The sequence below is a fragment of the Prionailurus viverrinus genome, chromosome B3, assembly GCF_022837055.1.
Source record: "Prionailurus viverrinus isolate Anna chromosome B3, UM_Priviv_1.0, whole genome shotgun sequence".
Classification (NCBI taxonomy): Eukaryota; Metazoa; Chordata; class Mammalia; order Carnivora; family Felidae; genus Prionailurus; species Prionailurus viverrinus.
In genome coordinates, this window is record NC_062566.1 from 93,943,048 (window position 1) to 93,967,436 (window position 24,389).

Here is a 24,389-nt window from a genome sequence, read left to right on the forward strand (position 1 = left end):
TAAAATTCAGAACTCTACTATTAGTATAAACTTCAATAATCTATTTTTACCTGGGGTAAAAAGTATTATTAAGTTTACAGCTGGAATATCATTTACTTAAGGAAAAAAGTCTTGTTTATGTTTTACCAGACAGACGTAAGTTTTTCTAAGTCATACTGGCAAATAATTATCTTTTCATGTCTAAATACAATTCTAAACCAGCTCATCTGTTATATCAATACAAGGAAGCACTTTTGTATTATACTGGCTTTAGTGCAATTTTTTAAAAAGCTGCTCAGTGAAGAATTCATTTCTGAAATACAGCTGTCTCCAGAATTATTTGACGTATCTGAACTGAATGCTGGGAAAATTCATTAGCATACCATCATATTTTTTACCTAACCATTCCCTTAAGTCTGTTCCAAAAATGTGAAAGACATCATCTACTTTGGCTTTACTAAAAATGCTTGAAAAAAAAAAAGGATATACAAATCTGTGCTCAACATGAAAACATTTTTTAAAAAGAAGCAAAATACAAAAGAAAACAATTCACAAATAAAATATAATGAAACAACCCCCATGAATAAAATCTCAGTCACAGATTAATTCCTAAAATTCTAAAGCACAGATGATGAAAACAAATGAAACTATTTACTAAAATGAAAAGTGCATAAAGTATAAGAAAAACTTATAGTTGTTATTTACTAAATTTACTAAAATTACTATTAATCATAAATTGATCTCTAAAGATATAATAAATATTAAGTCCTTATTTTCTGAACATCACAGCTTAGTGCTCGCTTCAGCAGCACATATACTAAAACTGAACATCACAGCTTATAGAAGATAAGCAGTATTAGTGCCACAAACAATCAGGCAAGACCTACAGAGGAAAAGTACCAAGATGGCCTTACAGTTTTCCTTAACATACACAGAGAAAATGTCTATAGACTTTTGAGGGTAGAAGAAGAATGTGTGATATAAATAGTTCTGTATCTAGTCAACTGGTCATTTTTTTTTTTTTTTACACTGTAAGTCTACACAACAGTTGGTCTCATGGAGAACACTGGAATAGCTTAGACTTTCTTCTTATAGCAAGCTCAAATTGTATCAGACAACTCTGATCAGTCCAGTCAATTGGCCATTCTTATCCAAAGGCAGAAGAAAGACATTTATAATATTTATTTCTACAAAAACTATTTACTGAGTGCCTACTATGCACTATATTATACTGTTTCAGATGCTGAAATAAAACAATCAAGAGAAACTACTACATATTTATTTATATTTACACAAATATATATATATATATATATGGAAAGCATCAGGCACTCACATGTCCTATGCGGAGAACTAAAATAACAAGGGCTACCTTTAGATTAGGTAGTCAGAAATGGTCCCTCTGACGACATGACTTTTAAGATGAGATGTAAATGACCAGAAGCCTTCTCCTCAAAAGATCATGAAACATAGTACTTCAGGTAGGATTTAGTTTAATTTTGGACTGTTTAAATAAAAAGAAAATGGAAGCAGAGTAGAGAAAGGAAAAAGATACATGATGAGCTCAGAGTAGACAAAGCAAATCATGTAGGGTTTTATAAGCAATGTTAAAAATGTGAATATTATTTTAAGTGGATTTGAAAGCTTCAGCGAGGTTTTAAGCAGGAGAGCACTATGATCTGATTTGTGTTTAAAGGATCACTATCACTCCGGTGGCCTTGTGGAAACTAGATGGTGGCAGATGGGAGGTGTGGGAGAGGAAACAGGGAGACCAGGAGGGTAGAGAAGATGATAAAGAGAAGTAGACAGATGTAGGATATGTTTTAGAGGCAGAGTTGAAGAAACCTGCTAACAGACTGAATGGAATACAAATAAAAGAGAGAAATCAAGGACAATGGCTAGATTTTTTTGGCTTAGCTAACAGCTTATCAAAATGGGGAAGACTGAGGGAAGAGCATATTTGGGTTGAACAATCAATTTGTGAATTCAAATTATACTATCCCTAATACGTAAAGAAAAATGTATCTCATGATATGATCCATTCTATTAATATCTGGTACAAAATAAGCCAATAAGAATGGCAACGACATGGCATAAAAAGACCAATAGCGGGTGCTGAATCCACTGAACATACAGCGGGCACCAAATCCACTTAAATATAAAACTAAGTCCAAATAATTGGTATGTTATAATTCTTAAAAGATATGCAGACTAATGCACACTCATGCTCCAGTACAATAAAAAAAATTCTCAGGCTAAAAACTCTAAATAAACTAACAAATATCTGAAAATTGGGAGATTGAACAGGCAGAGGGATATAAATATGTAAAATTCAACATCTGTAAACCTTGAAGTCAATGACTTTCAGTTCTTAATAAACCAAAAACACACATTTAAGCACGTTATTCAAAGTCTTACAAGCCATCCTCTGTTAAAGAGGGTTTTTTTTTTTTAATGTTTGTTTATTTTTGAGAGAGAAAGAGACAGGCAGAGTGCTAGTGGGGGAAGGGTAGAGAAAGAGAGGGAGATACAGAATCCTAAACAGGCTTCAGGCTCTGAGCTGTCAGCACAGAGCTCGAAGGGGGTGGGGCTCGAACTCACGAACCATGAGATCATGCATGACTTGAGCTGAAATCAGATGATTAACTGACTGAACCACCCAGGTGCCCCAGCCATCCTCTGTTAAAACTAGACTTTGTACCTTTCAAATTATCAGCAGTAAAAATAAAAGAGACCTCTAGCCATAATATTTTTTTTTAATTTTTTTTAACGTTTATTTATTTTTGAGATAGAGAGAGACAGAGCATGAATGGGGGAGGGTCAGAGAGAGGGAGACACAGAATCCGAAACAGGCTCCAGGCTCTGAGCTGTCAGCACAGAGCCCAACGCGGGGCTCGGACTCACAGACTGCGAGATCATGACCTGAGCCGAAGTCGGCCGCCCAACCGACTGAGCCACCCAGGCGCCCCTAGCCATAATATTTTTAAAGCTTCAAAAAACGTTAAAAAACAAAAACCACATTAGAAGATCAAACATCTCACTCAACAATAATAGTGATAGACTCATCTATTAAAAGGAGAAAAGATTTAGATAATCTAGGGTTTATAAAATAAAACTCAATATAATTAAGAGAAACATCTAAAAAACAATGAAGTTTCAGAAGGGATTAAAGCAAAACGATAGGCCCAAGTATAGTAGCTCTACCCATTTGTTATATGCCACACAAATATAAACAAAACAGGAAGCTGGCAAGCTCAACGTTTCAAAGAGCACTAAAAATAACAATTTTATCACAAAAAGTATGAAAAACTGTCTGCCAGAGAAAAAATAAATAAGTCCAGTAAAATCAATGGCTTGCGTAAGTATCAACAGTAACTAACTAGAAAGTGTAAGTGGGGAAAAATGTCATTCATAACAGTAAGAAATATCATAAATATGAATTATGTGGCAAGTTATAATACTTTCCTGAAGACCTGAATTTTAAAAATTCTTCCTTTTGTCAAAATGCCAAATTAAATGCTAAATTAATATCACAAGCATTTTTCTCTTCGATAGAAATGATTTAAGGTCTCCTGAAAAAATATTATGTAAACAGAAAGGAAATAACTGAAAAACAAAAGCAATGAAGATTATAAAATGCAGTGAAAAGTAAGAGTCATCAAAAACAGGGTAGTAGCGAACAAGGAATAGGAGGAAAAAACCAATCGCTGGAACAGAAAACAAAACCCATGGTTACTTGGAAATTTAGTTTATGACAATCAAGGCATTTCAAACCTGCAAACAAAGGACAAGAGTCTGTAATAAACAGCTTTGGGAAACTGTCCAGTCACTTGAAAAAGAACAAACCTAGCTAGGGCTCTCCTTCACCCCTTAGAACGAAATTGTTCTTGATGGGGCAAACATATAAACGTTGGAAGAAAAGAAAGGAAAAAACTAGAGGAAATTACAGTTAAGTAGTTTTAGAACTGTCTAGTAGAAAAGGCCTACGGAGGAAGAGGGGAATAGAGAAAGGAGGACTGACAAATTTATCTAGGAGGATAAAACCACTTCCACACAGAAAAGGAAAGTATCACAAGAGCAGAGTATGAAGAGAGAAGACAAACTAGAGAAAACCTGAAAAACATATGAAGAGTCACTATTCTCAAAGTGCAAATGGCATTTAAAAATCAATAATAAAAGACAATTTGGTAGAATTCAGGAAAACATAACTATAGGCAAAAAAAATATATGAAAATGATCAAGTACTAAAATCACATTATCAAACATTTATTGAACTTCTATATTATTCTTCTTGGGTAAAGAATTTAAACATTAGTCAATCTTACATATGAATGAACTCTGACATAAGGTCAGCAGCTTTTCAAACAAAGGAATGAGAACTTCCTACCTTTCATTAATTTATGGTTCCAACAATTAATCCCTGTGTGTTAAATAACATCATATGATGATATACGTTTCTTTTTTTATGGCTTATTGAGAACTCCGTATAGTAGCATTTTAAAAAACACGTTCATTAATTCATTATATGAACAATACTCAGAAGTAAGTTGGTTGAGTGTCTGGCTTCAGCTCAGGTCATGATCTCACAGTCCGTGGGTTTAAGCCCTGCTTCAGCCTCTGTGCTGACAACTCAGAGCCTGGAGCCTGCTTCAGATTCTGTGTCTCCCTCTCTCTCTACTCCTCTCCCATTCATGCTGTCTCTCAAAAATAAATAAACATTAAAAAAATTTTAAAAAAAGAAGCTATATTCTCAACTCAAGTAAACTGTGGTAAAACAAGCCCTCACTGAGGGCAGAGAAGGAATGAACATCTTTATTTCCTCCAAGAACTCAACTCATTCATTATTTGGACTATCACCGTCCCCTGAACATAACTGGAATATTTATTCAAGTGACTCCTCCAGAAGAGGCAAATACTTGCCTAGTTCTGTTCTATTCTATTTGTGTTAGTGACATCACTGGAAATCATTTATTACTTATTAGATAAAACTTAGTAGCAGAACTCTCAAAGAATATCACAACAATTTCTAATACCCAGGGGGAAAAAAGGATACTGTGCCTTATTTGAAAGCTTATTTTCAAAGCGTTGCAGCATATGCTACCCTCAGTAATATCTCTCTTATGAATCATACACTTAATGATAAAAATATTGTATATGAAATGCAGAAACATTTTATATGCTCAAATTAAGAAACTGATGTAATTACAGTCACACAATTATTCTACATGTTTAAGTTTATGAAGCAGCAAATGAACAGATCACCAAATATTCACCTACCCAGTCAAAAATTACTACTCTTCATCCCAAAGACATTTTTTATAGAATTAGAAAAACCTATCCTAAAATTTGTATGAAATCTCAAGGGACCCCAGATAGCCAAAACAATCTTGAAAAAGATCAAAATTGGATGATTCACACTTCCTGATTTCAAAACTTACTACAAAGCTACAGTACTCAAAATACTGTGATACTGGCATAAAGACAGACATATGGACCAACAGTATAGAATAGAGAATCCAGAAGTAAGCCCTTGCATATATGATCAAAGATTTTTTGACCTTCAACCAAAAACATTTTTTACAAGGTTGCTAAGACCATTCAATGGGGAAAGGGCAATCTTGTCAACAAATGATGCTGGGAAAATGGATATCCACAAGCAAAAAAACCAAAGCTGAACCCTCACCCAATACCAAATACCAAAATTAATACAAAATGATCAAAGACTTAGTAACACTTAAAACTATAAAGCTCTTAGAATAAAACATAAAGCAAAGCTTACTCACACTAGATTTGGCAATGATTATTTGGGCATGACCAAAGGCACAGACAACAAAAGAAAAAATAGACAAACTGGACTTCACAAAAATTTTAAAATTTTATGTACCAAAAGACACGATCAACACAGTGAAAAGGCAACCCACAGAATGGGAGAAAATATTTTCATATCATTTACCTGATATGGGGTTAATATCCAGATTACACAAAGAACTCCAAAAACTCAACAACAAAGAGACAACCCAATTCAAACATGGGCAAGGACTTAAATAGACATTTCTCCAAAAACGATATACAAATAAGCAAATGAAAAGATGCTCAGCATCACCAATCACTACAGAAATACAAACAAAAGCTACAATGAGGTACCCCCATACCCATTTGGATGACTGCTATAACAAACAAAACAAAACATAAAAATAACAAGTGTTGGTAAGGATGTAGAGAAATTGGAACACTTGAACATTGTTGACAGGAATGCAAAATTGAACAGCCACCGCAGAAAACAACACGGTGGTCCCTCAAAAAATTAAAAATAGAATTACCATATGATCAAGCAATTCCACTTCTGGGTATACACTCAAAAGAAAAAAAGCATGTATGGAAGAAATATTTATATGCTCGTGCTCATGCAGGAGCATTACTCACAACAGTTAAAATGTGGAAACAACCCAAGTATCCATCAATAGATGATTGGATAAATAAAATGTGGTATATACATTCAATGGAAATGTTTAGTCCTGAAAAGGAAGGAAATTCAGACATATGTGACAACTGGATTAGTCCTGAGCCTTGACACTATAGTAAGTGAAATAGGCCAGTCACAAACATACCAATACTGTATGATTCCATTTACATGAAGCATTCGGAGTAGGTAAATCACCAAGACATAAAGTAAAATGGTGGTTGCCAGAGGCCAGGAGGAGGAGGGAAATGGGGAGTTATTATATAATGGGTATAAAGTTTAAGTTTTACAAGATGAAAAGAGTCCTGAAGACGGATGGTGGTGATGGTAACACAACATCATGAATGTCATATTTTATAACACTGTACATTTCAGTGCACTTAAAAATGGTTTTGATGCTAAATTTTCTGTTATGTGTATTTTACCACAATAAAAAAACAGGAGGGGTGCCTGGGTGGCTCAGCCAGTTAAGCGTCTGACTCTCAGTTTCAGCTGAGATCATGATCTCAGGGTTTCGTGAGTTCAAGCCCCATGTCAGTCTGTCACTGCAGAGCTGCTTGGGATTCTCTCTCTCCCTCCCTCTCTGCTCTTATTCTGCTCACGCTGTCTCTGTCTCCCTCAAAATAAATAAATGAACTTAAAAAAAAAACTACTACTTCTCTCATTAGAAACTCGTAGGTTATCAAAATAACAAAATTATTTCACGTTTTACAAAGTTTTGTTTTCAAAGCAAATTACTCAGTCTTTTTATTTTTAAATTTTTTAAAGTTAATCTCTACACCCAATGTGGGGCTTGAACTGACAACTCCGAGATCAAGGGTCACCTACTCTACCAACTAAGCCAGCCAAGCACCCCTATTCAGTATGTTTTAAAGCAAACAGTCTTCTGATACACAGAAGTGTTGGAAAAAAATAAAAAAAGAAAGAAAGAAAAAAGAAAAGCATTAGGCTAACACCAGAATTACACCAGCCAAGGTATAGCTGACATATAAAATACCATTATCCTAAATATTGTCAAATATCTCACCCCATCAATGAATACTTTCTTAATTAAACTCTCATAAGAGCTAAAACTGAAGTTCAAATATTTCACAACCTTAAAAAATTACTTTAACAATGTCAATATGTCTTCCAATTTTTGAATGTACACGTTTCAAATTTTATTTCACAACAAACTTCACATCAAACTCATCTTTAACTAACAACCTCCAATGAGATTTAATGTAACCATATTGGAGATATTCTACTGCCCTGACAACATAAAGATTTCATTCTCGGAAGGAGGGAAATAAGGAAAAAAATATAAAAAATGTTTTTTATATTTATTTATAAACTACACTAGAAAAGTGTTCAAAAATTGTCTTAAGAGTTTTAATACATACCAGGCTCCAATTTGATAATTTTTACTGCAGCCAACTCTCCTGTATGAATATTTCTAGCCTAAAATGAAAATAAAAATGTTTTTAAGTTTGTTAATTATATAAAAGTATGTGACACTATGTTCACTAATTGCTTAACAACCATGCTTTTAACAGAACTAAAAAACAAAATCTTTATTTCCAATAAAATGAGTATATTCATTTTTGCATCAAAGAAAAATATAGAAAAGATACACACACACACACACACACACACACACACACACACAGTTAGTGACCTTTAGTCCCACCACTCAAAAATGGCTATTGTCTTTTCTCTCTTTTTTTAAAGTTTTATTTATTTATTTTGAGAGAGAAAAAAAGGATGTGCACGCATGAGCTGGGGAGGGGCAGAGAGAAAGGGAGAGAGACCATCCCAAGTAGGTTCCATGCTGTCAGTGTGGAGTCTGATGTGGAGCAAAGTCACCAACTGAGATCATGACCTGAGCAGAAACCAAGAGTTGGATGCTTAACCAAATGAGCCACTCAGGTGCCCCCAAAATGGCTACTGTCTTTTCTTTATACTAGAAATAATATTTTTGTTAATTAAAAAATACTCATTGTTTTTATATATTTTGTAAGTATAATAATAGATCATTATGGGAAAATGTAGAAAAGCAAGTCATCCATATCTTACTACCCAGGAGAAAAAAGTTAACATATAGATAGTGTGCTTCTTTTTTTGCCCTGTGTAGATGCATGTGTATGTGCTGTAGAAGATGATGCCATCACAGTTTTCTACAATGTGATTTGTAACGCTGCATAATTTTCTACTGACGGGATAAAGACTGTATTTCACTAATCTCCATCTGAACATGGAGAATTTTAATATTATTCTGTAGTTATAACTAGAGAGATAAATGTATCTTAGCTTTGTATCTATCCACAGCCTTATTTCCTTTAGATAAATTGCTAGAAAAGAAACTATTCACTACTTAACAAAATGTCATGCCAGACTTATTATAAGTAGTGCTGCAATGATTAGTGTGCAAATATTTTGGCACATATCAGAATTTATCATTGAGGCAACCTACAAGTGTAATTGTTCGGTCAAAGGTATGTGGATTTTAACATTTATTTACTTTTGAGAGAGAGGGGGAGAGAGAGAGAGCGCGAGAGAGTGAAAGGGGGAAGGGCAGAGAGAGAGAGAGAGAGAGAGAGAGGGAGACACAGAATCCGAAGCAGGCTCCAGGCTGTCAACACAGAGCCCGATGCAGGGCTCGAACCAACGAACTGTAAGATCATGACCTGAGCCGAAGTCGGACGCTTAACCGACTGAGCCACGCAGGCTTCCCAAAAGGTATGTGGATTTTAAATGAATATATTGCCATATATTATTTTTATAATATATGAATTTATACTCTCACAAACCTTGGATGTGAAATCTGTATCCGTCAAGTTCTACTGTAGGGACAAATGTGTATTCTGTCTTTAAAATATCTTTCTCCATGCTATACATTACTTTAAATGGCCACATAATAGTCTATATAATCATTCTCCCTTATTGCTAGACATTAAGAACGCCACATGTAGTCTTTTCATTATTTAAGGTTATTTTTTTCAAATGGATTCTAGGGCTGGAAATTAACTAGGTCTAAGGGTATGAACATAAGCATTTAAGGCCAGGGGCTCTGGGGTGGTTCAGTCAGTTGGGCGTCCAACTTTGGCTCAGGTCATGATCTCGTGGTCTGTGGGTTTGAGCCCCGTTTTAGGCTCTATGCTGACAGCTCAGAGCCTGGAGCCTGCTTCGGATCCTGTGTCTCATTCTCTCTCTGCCCCTCCCCCACTTGTGCTCTCTCTCTCTCTCTCTCTCTCAAAAATAAATACATGGTAAAAAAAAAAAAAAAGGCCATTTAAGGCTATCAACACATACTGTCAAAATAGTCCAAAAGCATCGTACCATTATGTTGTCACTGTGAATATGAGCGCTCATTTTCACTACACCCTGTGGCATACCATATGTGGAAATGCACTTTAATAATTTATGACACCTTTCACTTACTATGTTAGATTCATATGTACATTTTCATACTTAGCATTAAAAATAAGGAAGGGGCATATCATAAAACAGGAACGTAAAATTATACCAATTTGCTGGATTAAATAAGTCACATTATAAGAGGAAAGAGGAAAAAAGGGAAAGGAAAAGAAGAATGTAGGGAATATAGCCTTCAAAGGAATACTTTGATATGACATATAGAAGATGAGAAAAATAATAGAATGGGGGAGAGGGGTACAGAAGGAAAATCACAAACAGAAAGGAAGAAGTAAAAAAGGATTTTCTACAGCAGAAGTCTCAAATATTTTGTGACAAGAAGTTCATATTTTCCTCATCTCTCATGGTAAATAGTGTAAGGAGGGGTTTTGCAAAGAGTGAACAGACATTTTAACTCCCCCCATATAATTTACCTCTCCCCCAAACGCAAACGCATTTGGAGAAATGGGAACAGGTCAGCCAAAAGCTTCATACCGTAACTACCCTCTCCTCTTTCTTGCCCTTGAACAAAAGAATTGTCTGTTAGTGTCAGGTCTTGTCCCAGTTCCTAAGATCTTTCAGCATTTCAGTCCTCCCATGGGTTATAGAAAATTATGTGCATATAGATTTAGGCTGTCCACTGCTCAACTTTTCACATGCAGCAAGATTCCAGTACAGAAAACATGGCCAGAAGTTATAAAATAAGTAGTAATAATTGACCTCTTGGGAATCTTGTTCAGTGGGTTTTAAATGTGTATTAGAAGACAAATTCCATGATAATGATGCATTATATTTGTAATTTGTAATTATACTTTGGAGGAACTCTCATATTCATTAATTAATTCTATTAAAGACACAGCTCAGTAAAGTTGGGGAACTTGCCCAAGGCTATGCCTGCTGGCCAGGGGCAAGAGAAGGAGTTAGAACCTAATAACTATACTGTGATGTCAAGGTTTCACTGCTTCTTTCAATAGATGAGAACTTTTTAAATCCAACAGGTACGAGAGGAAAGTATTAATTTCATAATATTTAATAGACTTCAGGGGTGACTTTTGTTGAAAATAAATGAATCATATTTTACATTAAATTATTTCCTATAATGGTTTCCAATATAAGAGATTGTGAATTCTTACATATCTGAAAGTCTTAAATAATTTGAGACTTGAATTTGATCCAAGGAAAAATATTATTAATTATTTTAAATAATCTGGAAAAAGCCTTCCAAAATGTTTAAAATCCATCTTAGAGGATTGGGAAAAATATCAACTGACAAGACTCAACTAATTCTTCTTGTAAGGCTACTGCATTATAATCTGGCAAACATAATCCACTTTCATCCCTGCATGTTGATACATTTCCTGGTTTTCCCTCTTTCCACATCTAAGTGATAATTTTTTAAATTTCACTGGAATCTTATAGAAAACAGAAAAAATCTATGGACATATAGTGAAAGTTTACACAGTGGAAAGAAAGATTTAAGTGTAAGAGACATAGATGGCACAAGAAAGTAACATATATGTACACTCACAAAAAATGACAGTTGAACCATTCAAAGTTCTAAAATTCAAGCAAGGAATGAAATGTTTAACTCATGTGACAGTGATAGATGCTGACATATCTCCAGCAACAAAACACTGTCAGGGTATTCATTACTCCAGTTTTCCAAGCAAAACAGGCATTAGGGCAATGCACTCTGCCAGTCACTAGAAACCAAAAGAAAATATGAGCCCATACTTCACAATTACAGACTCTCAAACGAGTGCCAACAGCATGAAAAGATCTAATATGCTTCTCTGTGAGTGTGAAACAATTCCGATTTTAATCAGATTAACCAGAAGCAAAGGACTTGGGTCTCTTACTTAAAAACACTGTCTCATTCTGGTACATGCTCCTTCCCCTGCCCTTCTCCACATTAGCCTAGTTCATTTAGATTTCTCCTTCATGAAGCAATTTAGGTATCACCTCCTCCAGGAAGTCTTGCCTGATATCGCAAGGCTGGATGAAGTATGCTCTCTTCTTAGCTCTGGGCATGATGCTATAAGGAACTGTGCCATAGGCAGATGCTCTAAAAAGTTGTTGAATGGACAATTAAGACTGTAGGAAGATTATTACTCTCTTTACTTAAAAAATAAGGATAAAATATTAAAATCCTCCACACCTAGACAGTGCTACAAAACTGACAATATACTGCTTTAAATGATCTTTTATTTATGTTGATTCATTTTCAATTTTTATTATGATGCATTAAATGAAGTATTTTGGAGAAAAATTTTATTTGTAAAAAAGTACTACAAAGTAATATTTTGTTTTAAAAAAGTCAATTATAAAATGGCAGTCCCTCTCCTCCCCATTTCATCCCCCTGAGGTAACTACTGTTAACAGTTTAGCATATATCCTTCATGACTTTTAATTAGGTTGATTCTCAAGAACACATATACTGACAGTTTAGTAGTTTCTTACAAAGCTAAACATAGTCTTTCCATATGATCCAGCAATCCCCACTTTTGACATTTACTCAATTAAGTTAAAAACTTAATCCACACAAAAATCTGTACAAGAATGTTTACAGCAGGTTTTATTCATAATTGCCCAAACTGGAAGCAATTTAGACGTCCTTCAACAGATAATAATAAACAAATTATGGTACATTCATACAATGGAATATCATTTAGTGATAAAAAAAAAAATGAGCCATCAAGCCATGAAAAGATATGAACCTTAAATGTATACTGCTAAGTGAAAGAAGCCAGTCTAATACCATGTGATTCCAACTACATGACATTCTGGAAGAGATAAACTAATAATACAGGGATCAACGTCAAGATAAAACTCTAGAGAGAAAAAAGAACAATGGTTTCCAGGGGCTGGAGCAGAGAGTGAGGAACAGGTAAAGCACAGGGAGTTTTTAGGGTGGTGAAACTATTCCATGTGAAACTGTAATGGTAGATACATGTCATTATGTATCTGTCAAAGCCCATAAAACTACAACACAGCAAGTGAATCTTAATGTAAAGTATGGACTATGATAGTAGTATATCAACACCGGTTCAATAATTATAATAAATGCACCACACTGATGTAAGATGCTAATAAAAGGAGAAACTGTGTGGGTACGTGGGTAGCTGGGGGTAGATGAAAGTCTACATACTATCTGTTCAGTTATCTGTAAATCTGAAACTGTACTAAAAATTAAGTCTATTGGTTACTTTTTAAAGAATACATATAAAACTATCTTTTTAAGTATATACTTTCAGACACATTTAGGAGTCAATTTTTATGATTAAAATCAACATAAATATGTTGTTTCAATTTAATAAAACCAAAATGAAGACACAAGGATAAAGGACACCTTGTTTTGTGTTGTTTTTTTTGTTTTGTTTTTTAGAGATTCTGAGGCGCTCAGAAAGAAACAGCTCCTTGGAAGATATGAACTGCAGAACCAAATAAAATAAAGATGGTATTTTTAAAATTCAGCTATACAATGCAGAAGTCAAAATATACGCAGTGACAGAAGTAAAGAGTAAAGAAAAAATATATACTAAAACTCCCACTTATAGGATAAATACTTAAACGCCCGTCTCCACTTTGAAGACATCTGTTCTCTCCAAATGAAGAACTGATGGGCAAATTTTTGTACTCTGTAATTTTCCAGCTGGATTTTTAAAACAGAGCAGTACCAGGCTCTTTTATAATAAAAGGCAAAGAGGCTTTCAGGAAAAAAAAAAAAAAAGAAGATCTAAACAGAGACTTACAGATTGAATTTACTAAAGAGATCCTTCAGAAGTTTAACTATATAATTTCACACTATAATCCAGAAGAGTCATACATAATACTGGTTTTTGAAATCCAACATTTCCCTCCAACAAGTTAAATGTGATATTCTCAAGTATTTTTGTTTTCAACTTTAATACACAAGAATGTGAAGATCCTGAATTATGTTTATAAAAGGAAGTAATGGAAGTACCATGGTACCGCTACAAAAAGGACCTAAATATATTTCTGATTCCTGTTTATTTTAGTAGGTTATTGATATTTGCTATGTTCAGTCTTAGAAGTATAATCACCCAGAACTCTAATATTACTATAGCTTATCTATTATTTAACTCTTAATTAGGAATTGAAATTACTGGGTGGGAAAAGATAAACTAATAATAAATGGGATTAATATCATGATAAAATCCATGAAAGAACCCTTCCTGTTAAATTAAGTTTCTATTCTCATTGCCAATGCATTTCCCTTTAACCTCTTAATCAGCATTTCCACGTCAATTTATTACCAGTGAAGTATTTTAACGCAAACTCTCCTGTCTTGGATTTTTTAATTCATAGTAAAAGTTACCCTGAGATTTCCATTTGCACAAAGGGGGGGAAAAAAAAGTAAAGATGCTGAACTGCCTAATTCAGCCATTTCTATTTCAACAACACCATGCAGCTGCCAGTTTTATCAGCTATGAACTTCTTCATATGCTGTGAAATTTTTAAGGTGACTAAAAATAAAGGAAAAGTCTTGTGTCTAGACATTTTACCTACAAGTTTTCAAGGAAGAATAGGAAGATATGACTTAATAATGAACATTACACCTCCGTAATCATTAAGTTAGAAGAGAATTTTTTTAAATTAAGTCAAAAAATGAAACATAAGTAATGACAGTCACCATGAACATTCAGCTCTTATATGCAACTTCACTCTTCTTCGTATTAGACCCCTCATCCTATCTCCAATTAACTTCCTTCCAGCATATATTTAGGCCACGAAACTTTTCTGTAAGGCCAATTGGGAGCACCAGTTTTAAACATGCTCCCTTCCTCCAAAAATATTCTTTAACAGAACAGAAAATCCAGACATCTCAAAATTTAACAAGCTATCTCTAGTGACCAGTGATTATTCCTCAGAATCAGGATTAAACATCCTAGATTTAAGAATATGAACTATGGGGAGCCTGGGTGGTTCAGTCAGTTGGGCATCCAACTTCAGCTCAGGTCATGAGCTCATGGCTCATGAGTTGGGCTCTGTGCTGACATCTCAGAGCCTGCTTTGGATTCTGTCTCCCTCTCTCTCTCTGCTTCTCCCCTGCTTGTGCTCTCTGTCTCTCTCTCTCTCTCAAATGGAAATAAATAAACATTAAAAAAAAAAAGAATATCAACTATGATACAAAAGTAGCAACACAGCATCTATAAGGTTTAAAGAATACATAGTCCTGATTTATCCACAAAAGAAGTAAACAATTATGTCATAGTCTATAAAACCTTTATACCTAAATCTTTATGGAACATTGTTTTTGACTGGTTCAATTCATTGAACAAATACTACTGAATACCTACTATGTGCCAGGTACTGTTGATACTGGAGATTTAGTGAAAGAGAAAGTACACTGTCAACAAGGAACATGTAATTTAGTTGGGAAAACAGACATATAAACAGTTATAATGTGGTAAGTGCAATAGTAGAAGTGAAGTCAAAGAAATACCCAACTCTGTTTTTACTGGGGATAGGGGAAGGGAGGAGAGGAGAGAGAAGTATGATGTGAACCAGGGAGGATTAATGGAAGAAAGGACATTAACTGGATTTTAAAAGAATGCAGGGTGATTTTCAGGTGGACAAGATGGGAAAGATATTTCAGGCTCTGGGAATAGTGTGTGCAAACACCTGGTATCTTGAGAAGCCACGATGAATTTTGAGGGATTTGGAGTGACCAAATCTGGCAGAGATGTCATAGATGGAGAACACAGGCTTTTTTGGGCAGAAAAGGACCAGATAATGGACCTATGTCAAAGAATCTGGACTTCTTCCTATAAATTGAGAAAACACTGTAGAAGAGAATCTCTCACAGTGTAGTGGATAGATTAAAGTTACTGGAAGTATAAAGACCAGTCAGTGAATTATCCAAATGAGAGTTCATATAAGCCTAAATTTAGGCATTGGAACTGGAGATAAAAGGAAGGGATGGATGAGTCATATTTAGAAGATGATCAAAATTACCTGGTGATTAGTTGGGGGAAGGACAAGTAATCAGTGGCATTTAAAAGTCTGATTTGGGTGACTATATTGCTGCCATCAACAGAATTAGAAAATACTAAATTTATGGGTTTGGATCTTGTGTATGGTTTTCAACATATGACATTGATAGGTGGATATGTCTGACAGATGGTAGCACAGTGCAGCTCTGGACTTGAGAGATGAACTGGGGATACAGGTTTGGGAGTCATCATCACTTTATGGGGTGGTACCTGTGAAGTATAGGTGAGGTCACCCAAGAGAGTTTATAGGAGAGTTGAGGAAATGCTGTAGTCTTAAGAGAGGTGGCAGAAGAAAATGACATTGAAGGTGTCTGAGAAGAAACAAAGAACAAACAAAAGAGAAACTTTTCATAGAAATCAAGAGTTTTGGGGCGCCTGGGTGGCTCAGTCAGTTAAGTGTCCAACCTCAGCTCAGTCACATTATCACAGTTGGTGAGTTCAAGCCCCACATCAGGCTGTCCACTCGGCACAGAGCCCACTTTGTATCCTCTGTCTCCCTCTCTCCCCTGCTCATGTTCTCTCCCTCTCTCTCTCACGAATAAACATTAAGAAAAAAAAGAAATCAAGAATTCCATAGAAATCAAGATCTCTGTCATCTCCTGCATCTATTCTTGTTCCCCTTTGCTCTGACTGCAATAAGGAAAATATATTGATCTTCAAAAAATATAAATCTGAAGTTTGTGTCATTCCTCCTTCTCTTTGTCTATGGAGTAAAGCCTTAGAATATCATACACTTTAAGACCTTGCCTATCCTGACATTTTAACCATACTGAATTTCATTCAGTTCCTTATATGCACTCTACTGTCTGTCCTTCAGGTTTTTGCAGATAGTATTTCCTTTTCTTAGAATACTTTGCCGCTGCTTCTTTTTCACCTATCTTCTCTTTAAATTTGTTTTTAAAAACTGCATTTTCAGGGAGGCCTTTTCTGTCCCTTAAATAAGGTCATGTTTATTTGCTGAATGATTTCTTACCCTCTTACTCATCATTCATCACATATCATCGTTGCTGTCAATCTCCTGCTCTATTCAGACTGCATGAGAACAGGGATCTTGCATCTACTGTTGAATCAGCTAGCCTAGCACAGTCCCTCCCAGATAGTATGTGCTCAATATGTTTTGAAGGAGTGAGCAACATAGTGGTCGTGTAAGTAAGGAGTTGAAAGGGTTGATTAAGAACAAAAGATTCAGTATCAGTAATCATCAGGGAAATGCAAATCAAAACTACAGTGAGGTATCACCTTACACCAGTCAGAATGGCTGATATCAAAAAAAGAACAGAAATAACAAATGTTGGCAAGGATGTGGAGAAAAAGGAACTTGTTGGTGAGAATGTAAATTGATACAGCCACTGTATAAAACAGTATGGAGATTCCTCAAAAAATTAAAAATAGAAATGCCATATGACCCAGTAATTCCTCTACTGGGTATTTACGCAAAGAAAAGGAAAACACTAATTCAAAAAAATATATCCACACCTGTGTTTATTGCAGCATTATTTACAGTAGCCAAGATATGGAAGTATCCCAAGTGTCCATCGATAGATAAATTGGTAAGTATGATGTGACAGACTATATATACACACACATGTATGTATATATATGTATATATATCATACCTGCATATAAGTGGAATATTAGTCAGCCATAAAAAGGATGAAATCTTAACATTTGCGATGACATGGATGGACTTAGAGGATATTATGCTAAGTGAAGTCAGACAGAGAAAGACAAATACCATATGATTTCACTTATATGTGGAATCTGAAAAATGAACAAACAAATTAAAAAAGCAGAAACAGACCCATAAAAACAGAGAACAACTGGTAGTTGCCAGAGGGGAGGGGGGAGTGGGGGAAAGGGATGGGCAAAATGGGTAAAGGGAAGTGGGAGGTACAGGCTTCCAGTTATGGAATGAATACATCATAGGAATGAAAGGTACAACATAGAGAACATGGTCAGTGGTATTGTAAAGTGTTATATGGTGACAATAGCTATATTTGTGAGCATAGCATAACTTACAGAGTTGTTGAATCACTATGTTGTACACCTGAAACTAATGTAATGCTGTGTGTTGGCTATATTTGAATTAAAATTAAAATTAATTTTTTAAAAAGAGTAAAATTTGAGGTATGAATGGTAAGTAAGAAAGTTAAGGGAATGTAGAACCCTCCTTGAAGCAGCTTAGCTATGAAAGGAAGAAGAAATGAGACAGACTTCTTCCACTGCTTCTTCCAGCAGTTTCTTCCACTGCTTCTGTTTTTTTCCTCCCATTGAGAATGATTATAGCTTTTCAGTTATTGTTCTTCAAGATTGTTTTATCACCCAAGTGACCAGGAGTGTTGCTGAATTTTGAGACACAATTCCACAGGGAATAAAATCAAGACAAAGAATTTGGGAGGTATTGAAAATTTAGAAAGACTAAGGGCAAAAACTTAGGATGGGGTTATCAGGGACATAGACGGGGAATACTTTTAAAGCCTCCTTCCCTCCCTTTCTTCTACCCTCCCCCTTTTTTTCTCTCCCTCTTCTGCTCTAAAGTAGAGCCTCCATAGATTTCCAGCTCTGTTTGTTTTCCTATGAGTATGGTTAGGCTGAGGCACATTGATCAATGGGGAGCTGGGATGGAGCAGGGTGATGACAGGGTGGAAAGGTGTATTTAACATTTAACCAATATTTAGTGAGGGCCTCTTATGTGCCAGATACTGTTTTGAGGCCTTGGGGTCTGTGAAGAGGAAGACCAAGATTCTTGCTCTTATGGAACTCAGATTCTAGTAGGAGAGAGAGACAATAAACATGATAAAAATTATGTAATATGTTAGCAGGTGATTAACGATATGGAAAGAAGGAAAAGATGAGCAGGTTAAGGGGGATCAGGATTGCCAGGATGGTATGGAGAGGTCAGGTTGGGGAATTCTAAGAGGATCATCAGGGTCCGCCTCATTGAAAAGGTTAGATTTGAGGAAAGACTTGAAGCAAATGAGGACTTAGCCAGGTGAATATCTGTGTAATCAGAGGAAGTCTTAAATATTTCTGCCTTACTGAATCACCTGACCCTATCTATACTGCTAAATTGTAAACTTCAGGGTCAGGAATTAGAACTAAGACATGGCATTGCCATCATACCATCTTATTGGCTGGTGCAAGAGTACAGATCATTGTGATTTTAATTAAATCAAGTTCAATAACAATTAAATATTTTGTAAGGTTATGTGAAAATAAAATGTGTTATTAAGGTGAAGTATACTGTTATGGATGTTTCCTATTTTATAAATCATCTGGTTAAATCGTATTTAGTATTTGTTTTTCTTACTGTGCAGAAGTAGGCTTATTTTATGACTACCTAAAAAAAAAGAATATAGTTCTGACAGTAGATGTGATGCTCTGGATCATGGCTGAAGACAAATTATTTCAAAACTCTTTTCTGTCTTCATAGAAATGTTTTGAGAACTATAAAAGAAGTCTTTAAAATACTTTCATCTTGGTGAAGATAGACATAAAACAGTGCCATCACTGGTGCAGGTATATAAATTCTGTTTCCAGAATTGACCTGTGGATATAGCCTTCACCTTAGGCTTATAATACATTTTAGTGTTCTTGTTATTTTTATTACATAGGTTTACCATTTTCACTTTATCCATCATTTCCAGTGTTGTTGATAAAATGGGATAGACTGCAGATTGACTTAGATTTCTTTTCTAGTTTTGCTTTCAAAATTTACAAAAGTTTCACTTCTCAGGTTTAAATTGTGGTTTCATACCAAATACACAGGAAGAGAAACATGAAGCTTATTAACAAGTGAAAATATGTATTTTCAGGGCTTTGTTGTCAATTTGAGAACTTAGTCCAAGTTGAGATAAATTGGAGCAGGCACTTTCACTTGGCTGTATTGGACTATTTGTACATTTGAGTGTTATTAGAAGGCTAGTGCTCTCCAGTTATGTAAAGTACTGTTTAAGTTAGTGTAGATAAGTCTCTGTAAAGGGCAAGATGAATTTAGGTCAAACATATCTCTATTTCTGTTAAATGTCATCATCTCCCACTCAGATTTTGAGAAGATGAATTGGGAAGCCAGGCGGATAACCTGATCTATCCTTGGAGGTGTTTGGGCCCATGAATCATACTGGCCCCTACCTTCCAACATTTTTACAAAAACGAAATCAGATTAAAATGACTAAGAGTGACTAATGTTTGTTTAGCTCTCCTATAATCAGTATATTATGTGTTTTTAAAAATAATCCTATGAAGTAGGGACAGGTATGTTATCATCTCTAGTTTACCCAAGAAAAAACTTACTATTTGTCCTATATCTTACTGTTAGTAAGTGGCATTCTGAGGATTTGAATCTAGCTCTTCTGACTCTATGATCTCTGTTGTTTCTACTATACCAAGCTGCCTCGGCACTGTACCTTTAAATTCATTGCTGCACACACAGCTCTTAACACATTGCCTACCACATAATAAGCTCTGTACAAATTATGGTCAGATGAGACTTCGTGGCCTCACTCCTCTGCTTAGAGATGAGGGATTTTTTGGATGGATTTGAATGTACGTGTAAGCTTCAGTTCTCGGCACCAGTTTTAAGAGGCACTTTTTCCTGGTTACCCCTCCTGGTCGTTACTCTTACCGTCATATTTTCCAAATCGGAACCCAGGGTTGATTTGTCTTTACTATGAAGATGACTCGGCTCACAGCCACCCTACAATGTAAATAACTAAAAAGAAAGTCTGTCCTTTTTTTGGTTGTTGGGACACTCTTCTTACTGTGCCTTTTCTTGCCCTCATTTTGTCTGAACTTTAGACTCATGGTTATTGTTATCTAGGTTAACTGAGTCCCATAGACTATTATATAATGCTATTATAAATTAAAATAAACAAAACACTAATTATTTCAGGCAGATAGCATTAGCTAGTTACTTCTGTGTGCCTCTAATTTAAGGTAAACAGGACTGCCTGAGAAGGATGTGACTTTTAATGTTGTCTCGTGAACCGGTGTGTTATTTCGCACACACATGTACCTCCTTTTTTAGGTGTCCTGTGCTGTCCTGCCCCACTTTTTTAGTCCTTACCAGTATCAGGGAGAATCCAATGTAAGCGTGTCTTAAATTATTTTAACAGATGTAACTTTCAATAAATTATTTAAGTTTATTTCTTTATTTGAGAGAGAGAGAGTGCGTGCATGCATGCATGCACATGTGCAAGCGGGGGAGGGGCAGAGAGAGGGAGAGAGAGAGAATCCCAAGTTGGCTCTTCATGTCAGCATAGAGCCGGATGTGGGGCTCAAACTCACAAACTGAACTGTGAGATCATGACCTGAGCCGAAATCAAGAGTCAGCCACTTAACTGAGCCACCCGGGTGCCCCTCAGTAAATTATTAACAACTTTTACATTTTAAGTTTTTTAGCTACTAATTGTATTAGATGATGGAGATGCTTGGGTCTCTTAGCAGTTTTTTTTCCAGGAATAATTTCCTATTATTATTTCTGCAGTAGCATAGATCCAAGGATAGGAAGGATTTGCCTTCCTTCCTATTGTGCCTCTCTCTTCCTTGCCTTGGCAGAAATAGCCTTCTTTCCTACCTTTTATTTTTAAAATACATTTTAAGCAACATACCCATTTTTAGAAAACTATGATATAGGAAGAAATGAAAAATTACCTCTATCTTCTTTACCAAAAGATAAACATTGCTGTAGATATTTTTGTAGACTTTTAAAAGCTAACATTAACGGTATATACATAAATCATAGTATATAAAAACACAGAATCACATGCAATATATGTTATATATATATATAGTGTGTGTGTGTGTATATATATGTATGATAATTCAGTTTTTTTCATTTAATAATATATCACAGGGGCACCTGGGTGGCTTAGTTGGTTAAGCGTCTGACTCTTGGTTTCGGCTCAGGTCATGAACTCACAGTTTGTGAGTTTGAGTCCCACATCGGCTCTGTGCAGAGTCTGCTACAGATTCTCTGTCTCCTTCTCTCTCTGTGTCTCCCTTGCACGCACGTGCTCTCTCTCAAAAATAAACACTGGGGCGCCTGGGTGGCTCAGTGGGTAAAGCATCATACTTCGGCTCAGGTCATGATCTCGGGGTTCATGAGTTCGCGCGCCGCATCAGGCTCTATGCTAACAGCTCAGAGCCTGTAGCCTGCTTCAGATTCTGTGTCTCCCTCTCTCTCTGTCCCTCCCATGCTCATGCTCTCTCTCTCTCTCTGTCTCAAAAATAAATCAACATTAAAAAAAATAAAAAATAAAATAAATGAACATTAAAAAATAATATATCACAAACTTTTTATGTTAGTAAATCTACTCATTTTATATTTATGTATTACTTGTATCATTGTATAATTTTTAATTCATTATTGTTGAACAAATAGACTGTCTCCAGTATTTCTTTATTACAAGCAGTGCTGTGATCAGTGTCCTTGAACAAATTCTTAACACACAAATAAAGAATATTGTTTCTTTAAGTAAATTTCTAGAATTAAATTTTCTAAGCTTTTTGAAGTTTTAGTGAGTTTCGACCAGTTATTCCTCAAAAACATTGCACCCACCCACAGTGATTCCCTACCTCTTGTAATCTTGACACAAGCCCTTTTTTTTCTTTGCCATTAGGACTTACAGATAATTAATTCAATTTAGGTAATCTTTTGGATGAAAGTCTCCTTTTAATAAAATCAATCTGTTCTAAGAAAGGGTTAGGAAAACAGTTTTCACAGACAAGTAAGTGTCTTGACAGGCTAAGTCTTTAGTGAGTCCTGAGATCTAAGTCATGTGGCCAGATTTGGAGTGACCTAAACAGGAAGGCCTCAGGCTCTGAATCTGTCTGCCTGGTAATATGTCTTCAGGGAAACCCTGCAATACAGTCTCTTTCTATGGCAGCAGGAGCACCTGTCTAGACCTGTATAACTGTGTGTGGAAGGCAGCTTGGAAATACTTACTCCACAAAAATTAAGGAGTTGGTGAGTTGGCAGAAACTTCTCCCACAGTGCTTGTGTCCCATAACCTATCCTTGACAAATAGTCATTTAACTTATTTATACAGTAAGGACATACTATGTTTAGAAGCAGTCAGTTCCTTTTTAGGTGCTATCTAAAATCTGTCCCATTGAAACTCAAACAGGGCAGGTAAATCTCTGTAATTCTTTACTCTTGCTCCAGCAATATTACCTGCCTATCTAAAGTACCTGATGCATGAGAGGTGCTCAGTGAAAAAAAAATTTAAAATTGTTTAATGTTTATTTTTGAGAGAGAGATAGAGCACGAGTGTGGGAGGAGCAGACAGAGAGGGAGACACAGAATCTGAAGCAGGCTCCAGGCTTTGAGCTCTCAGCACAGAGCCTGACATGGGGCTTGAACTCAAGAATCTCAAGATCATGTCCTGAGCCAAAGTTGGACGCTTAACCAACTGAACCACCTGGGTACCCCTCACTGAGAAAAATATTAAAATAATGAATGACTAATCTTTATTTTAAATTTTCATGTGGAGTTTAGGCTATAAGTGGATCTACCCTTATTATATTTTGTTCCCATAAATTTGATAGTCTTATTGGAACCAGTTTCCTTGAAATTTATATAACAATTTACATAGTGTATAATATATCTAGTATTTATAACCTCCCTTTTTTCCTGAAAGGATTTATGATAGAAATAAAATGAAGCACTTTACTTTGCTCTTGTCAAAGGATAAAGTATTGCATTCTATTTTGAATATAACATTTTCAACATTTATTTTTAAATTCTAAAAGTATCATAAGTTTATAGAAATTCAAAAAAATCTTCTTTAATGCTATGAATCTAATGTTACAACTGCTGTCATTTTTGTTGGATATCAAACTCTGAGCACTTAGTCAAAGTACATAGTATCTGGAATGATGGGAAGGGTGATGAATCTGTATGTTGCATTTTGAAGGGGTTGGATGTTTGTAGTTAGAAGGGAGTTTTTATATATTTTTTTTTTCCTGAGGAGGGTTAAAATTAGAACCTAGCCCCTGACTGCCATAGGGACTCAATATTTACTGAATAAATTAGTAATTTAGATATGTGAAATTTGTCACAGCAGGAAAAATATACTAAATCAGTATTCTCTCACAGACCAAAACTGGGACCACTGAGGAGAAACTATAGGAAAGTAGACTTTGCTTATCATAAAAAAACCTTCATACAACTAAAGTTATCTTAAAAATGAATATCACATTGACCAAATGATTTTATGTATTTAGACTAAGTAGAAGAGAATTGTTTTTCAGAGAGAAGTTGAATTGATGATTTCTAGGAGTTTCTCCAAACTGAGCTTCTAATAGAACAGTATCTCTGGAGTGGTTTTAGTTGTAGTTTTGTCTGTTTTCACTATCCCTTAATGCGGGTAATTTTTTAGCATTCTATTCTTGACTTTATTTTTTTCTTATTCTCCATTTTCTTCCTAAGTAATCTCATCTAACTGCTTGGACTCAGTAATGTCGATGATGCCCAAATCTGGCTCAAATCCAGGTTAGCTCTTGTGCTTCAGGAGGTATCTATTAAGTGGCTTACACAT

At 35.4% G+C, this 24,389-nt stretch overlaps 1 protein-coding gene across 3 annotated transcripts in view; it reads right to left on the reverse strand.

Annotated features, from left to right (window-relative positions):
* The window catches only part of MAP4K5 (mitogen-activated protein kinase kinase kinase kinase 5), a 113,581-nt gene that overhangs the window by 81,856 nt on the left and 7,336 nt on the right, over positions 1-24,389 (reverse strand). For all 3 annotated transcript variants that reach the window (XM_047861725.1, XM_047861724.1, XM_047861723.1), the window contains exon 3: positions 7,822-7,879. In XM_047861725.1, coding sequence (XP_047717681.1) covers positions 7,822-7,879 — 58 coding nt within the window. The remainder of the gene's footprint in view (positions 1-7,821; positions 7,880-24,389) is intronic.